This window comes from Dendroctonus ponderosae, unplaced genomic scaffold (genome assembly GCF_020466585.1).
Source record: "Dendroctonus ponderosae isolate FM_Combo_2020 unplaced genomic scaffold, Dpon_F_20191213v2 Dpon_F_20191213_5, whole genome shotgun sequence".
NCBI classification, from domain to species: Eukaryota; Metazoa; Arthropoda; class Insecta; order Coleoptera; family Curculionidae; genus Dendroctonus; species Dendroctonus ponderosae.
Window position 1 is genome coordinate 3,430,798 of NW_026018715.1, and position 4,944 is coordinate 3,435,741.

General features: G+C 30.3%; 1 protein-coding gene across 2 annotated transcripts in view; it reads left to right on the plus strand.

Annotated features, from left to right (window-relative positions):
• Positions 1-4,944, plus strand: part of LOC109544390 (amidophosphoribosyltransferase) — a 12,019-nt gene that overhangs the window by 1,411 nt on the left and 5,664 nt on the right. For both annotated transcript variants that reach the window (XM_019914528.2, XM_048666675.1), the window contains exons 2-3: positions 3,887-4,027; positions 4,133-4,256. In XM_019914528.2, coding sequence (XP_019770087.2) covers positions 3,887-4,027; positions 4,133-4,256 — 265 coding nt within the window. The remainder of the gene's footprint in view (positions 1-3,886; positions 4,028-4,132; positions 4,257-4,944) is intronic.

Sequence of the window (4,944 nt, forward strand, 5' to 3'; positions counted from 1 at the left end):
ATCAGTTTCGTCTACTATTTCCTGTAAGGACGTAATTCTGCTAAGTTTTCAACCTTGAATGAATTACTTTTTTGTTTTCATTGAAATTTTCTACTTTGAGCMGTTCGGCAACATGGCCTGACCAGTATGCAATTTTTGGCTGCGCGTACCCTGTGTGCAGGCATGTGCKCGTGCCACAGCAGATCGTACCGTAAAGCATTACCCTTCTAAAATTTTTCGATAGTTAATTCGAAATTTTTAACTACTAAAATTTTTTGATAGTTAATTCGAGACTTTTAACTACTTCTAAGATTTTTCGACAGTTAAATCCAGACTTCTAGAATTTTTCGATAGTTAATTCGAGACATAACTACTTTTAAAATTTTTCGATAGTTAATTCGAGACATAACTACTTTTAAAATTTTTCGATAGTTAATTCGAGATTTTTAACTACTTCTAAAATTTTTCGATAGTTAATTCGAGAYTTTTAACTACTTCTAAAATTTCTCGATAATTAATCCGATACTTTTAACTACTTTTAAACTTTTTCGAYAGTTAAWTCMAGATTTTTAACTACTTCTAAAATTTTTCGATRGTTAATTCGAGATTTTTAACTACTTCTAAAATTGCTCGATAATTAATCCGATACTTTTAACTCCTTTTAAACTTTTTCGATAGTTAATTCAAGATTTTTAACTACTTCTAAACTTTTTCGATAGTTAATTCGAGACTTTTAATTAYTTCTAAAATTAGTACTATCCTATAACTTGATTTTAAAATAACTGAATGCGATTTTTTTAACTGTAAAWTTTACCTGTGAATGTGATTTCACTTGGGGTTTTCGTTTTCTCGATATAACTTATATATAACAGCCTCTGCAACTAGCAACTGGCTACACATTTTGTAAATCCATGTACATACCTAAAAGTTCTAAAAACATTCTAGAAAAAAATTAAAATAGGAATAAAAAACTATTGTTTTACACATAACGAATAGCGTATGTAGCTCTTAATTCTTTGTGAACAAGCTATTTTGATCTGAAAAAAGCTTTATTTCAGTGAAAAAAGGTCCAAAAATATTCCTTGGTTTCTCTTCGCGAAAATTTTCAGAATTTCTTGATATTGTGGGATGTTGCATTCCATGTGCCGTTTCAAATTCGAGGTACTTGTTTTGTAAGATAATTTTGCTTTCCATAAATTGCAGTTTGCAAAATTATCATCTAATGCAGAAAAGAAATTCCACAAAAAATAGCTTAGTACAATACATAATAAACAATTTCAATTCGAAAAATGATCAAAACAAACACAAATTGTATCCCCACAAAATTATTTTTAAAATACACAAACAGGGTACCGATACACAATCAGAATACAGCTAATGAATGGTGCATACTGAAATACGATTCCCAAAAATATCAATTAAATCCAGGTTCAAGGGAACCCGTGAATGCAAGTCGCTCTTTAATATCACGTTTGGGTCCATCACGTTTTAGATCACTATCACATTTATTTTTACGTTCGTTACAGTTTGTGATTGATATTCATTAATCGCTATGGAAAATTCACAGGTAGTGATTTCTTGCTCAACTCTAGTACTATTACCACTTCCTTAGCTTCCATAGCCAATGAATTCAACGTATTACAAGTATTAATTGTGCTCGTATCATGGTGTGAGTGAAAAAAAGCAATAAAAAAAGCTTTAAAAAATTGTAGAATTAGGGGTGGCAAAAGTTTGAAAGAACGTTTTTTTGGAACGCTAATTTGCTAAGCACTCAATCCTAAAATCTACTCCACTGACTCAAAAAACTAGGGGGGAACTAAAATACGAGACTGAAGCAAGAGTTATAAGACTCAGCAAGAGTTATAAATTAATTGTGTACAAAAGTTGAATTATTTATCTTTCTATAAAACTGAAAAAATACGTTAATCGTAGATCAGGGGTCCTTAAGAAAGGGCAAATTTATGTGACTGAAGTTTGAGTCACCCTGTATATGCGGTAACATTAATGATACTCTGTATACAGCTTTGAGAGTACGGTTTTAAAATTGTCGCACGTGGTACCAAAAGTTTAATGCAACATATGCAGGTATTTGTTTTTTCGTGAGGAATAATTTAAAATAGGCGGCTGCTACAACAGAGGGTGGTTGAAACTTGAGCCTCACCATTGCGATCTGGGAAACTGTCAGAAAAATGTTATATTGGAAAATATTGTGCACAATAAATTGTAGCTTTGAAGTTTGAAATCGTCTTCTGAAGTAGGAAAAAAGGAAAAAGGGGGCAAATATCAATTTATCAGGGATCAACCTACCTACTTCTGTTCTGGTATAAAATTACATTAAATCTAGAATGGTACGATTCGTTTTCCATATATTATTATCAACTACCTCTATATATATTTTTAAATTTGATAAATATTTAAATGTGTAAAGTAATATAAATGTTACAATATTAAAACCCGTGTTTACCCACCAAGAAAAACGATAATTATCTATTTAAATATATACATATGTACAGGGTGTTTCCTCGATAAGTTGACACCCCGCCCCTAGATCGTTTATTTCAAATAAATTGTGAAAGTGACACGAAAGTTGTTTACTTTCACTCAATTTTTTAAAATCTGAATTTAAAATAAAAATATGGAACACGGAAATGTCAAAATTTGACAGTTTTTTTTTAATGAAATACCCTATGTGTTTTTAGACATAGGAGATATAGGACAATATGATTTTTTTTCCTGATTTCAAAAATATATGTTTTTTCTATATTTGTATTAATCGTTTTTCCTATATTACGTTTTAAAAATTTTTATTTTATTTTATAAATAGCAACAAATCAAAGTAGCCTTGAAATTTGACAAAGCGCCCTACAACCCCATTTTTTAAATGAAAATGTTGATATCTGTATTGGACGAGCGGGTTCTTTCTATCCAATGGCCTCCAAATAGCCCCAACCTAACGCTTCTTGACTCTTTTCTCTGGGGTTATTTAAAGAATATTGTGTTTGAGAAGCTAGTTAGACGCATTAAAATAGTGGATGCAATTAACGATATTAATATTAATCATAACCAATATATTCAAAACGTTATAGATAAAATTGAAGTAGAATATAGAGCATGTCTAAGCGTTAAACGGAGGTCATATACAAAATTAGTGATTTTAATGACTTTGCATTTATTTATTTACTTGTTTTGAAATGTATCGTAGCAACAAATTGCATTATGTTCTCGTTCTAGTTTTTTGTTTCATGTCAGGCTACTTTAATTTGTTACAATTTAAAATTTTTAAAACTTAATACAGGAAAAACGGCTAAGACAAATCTAGGCAATATATGTATATATTTCTGAAATCAGAAAAAAATGCAATCCACCTGTGCAAAAATATATAGGGTGTTTCATTAAAAAAATACTACCTATGTCAAATTTTAGCATTTCTTTGTTTTACATTTTCATTTTAAATTCAGATTTAAAAATTTGTATAAAATTAAACAACTTTCGGGTTGGTCACTTTCACAATTTATTTGAAATAAACGATCTAGGGGAGTGTCAACTTATGAGAAAACACCCTGTACATATGTATGTATTTAAATAGATAATTATCGTTTTTCTTGATGGGTAAACACGGGTTTTAATATTGTAACATTTATATTACTTTACACATTTAAATATTTATCAAATTTAAAAATTCAGAACGGCATTTTTCAGCACAAATTCTCAGCTTTATCTTATTTTAACCGAGCCTGTATCTTACCGTTTCCGAGTTTCCACCCTGTAGGTATCGATTATCATTTTATTTTGGTATATAATTTAAAATTCCCTATTAAAAACTATTCCATAAAAAAATTAAATTTTACATGTTATTCTTGTTTAATTTATTGGCAATTTTATTTCAAACATGATGTCTTTTCTGCAGAGGCCAAGAATCAACTGGAATCGTAACTAGTGAGGGCCATAACGAATTTAATGTACAGAAGGGCATGGGACTTGTGAAAAATGTTTTTACTAATGAAAGCATTTCTCAACTCACTGGTGTAATGGGAATTGGACATACTAGGTGAGAATGTCTGGAATAAGTCTACTAAATGTAATAAAAAAATTAAAAGAGTTTAATAAAAAACAAATACCTATATGACATCTAATTAGTAAATGTGTTTCATAGGTACTCTACTAGTGCCAAATCAACTGCAATAAATGCCCAACCTTTCGTTGTGCATTCCATGCATGGGTCATTAGCTGTGGCTCATAATGGAGAGTTAGTAAATGCCTCCACCCTAAGAAAACAGGTATGATTTTAAAATACTAAGTACCTAACTGATATTAAATAACTGTTAAGGAAGGTCAAAGGTAAAGTTGCCAAGGTTTTCACCAAGTTAGATGATCATTCCATCCAGAGTACTATTTCCAAATTTTTATTTATTTGATTGAGAAACTTCTGTGTTTCCTTGTAATATATCCATCGTTATCACCGATGTGAAACATTTCGTCCCGGGTCAACAGCCAATTGGGTTGTTTCTTCTGAATTATAGGATTATTTACAATTTCATAGACAGCCTGAAGAAACATCTAACTATAAAATAGTCTAAAGTATAAACTAAAGATAATTTCAATAATTCCGATATGCTTTGCGCTAATCAACATTAATAAATCGTGTGACGAATTTCTTCACGTTTGCCGCGCTTTTGTAATTGGAATTTGATAAAAAGGGAATTTCTACAATTTGCAATTTCCAACTCGATTGCCTTTGACAGCAGGTTAAATTTCAGGTTACAATGCAGATTTTTTTTAAATTATAGTATAACTGATATGAATGGTAACTTGAGAATGGGTGATTTTCTTTGCTAGTAAAGTAACTGGAAATCTCTCATTTTAGTTAGCAGAATATGCAGATAAATTGAAAATAATCTGGCACACGATTTATTATTAAAATCAAACATTCCGCGCGCATTAAAATTATTACGTTTTTAAGTTGTC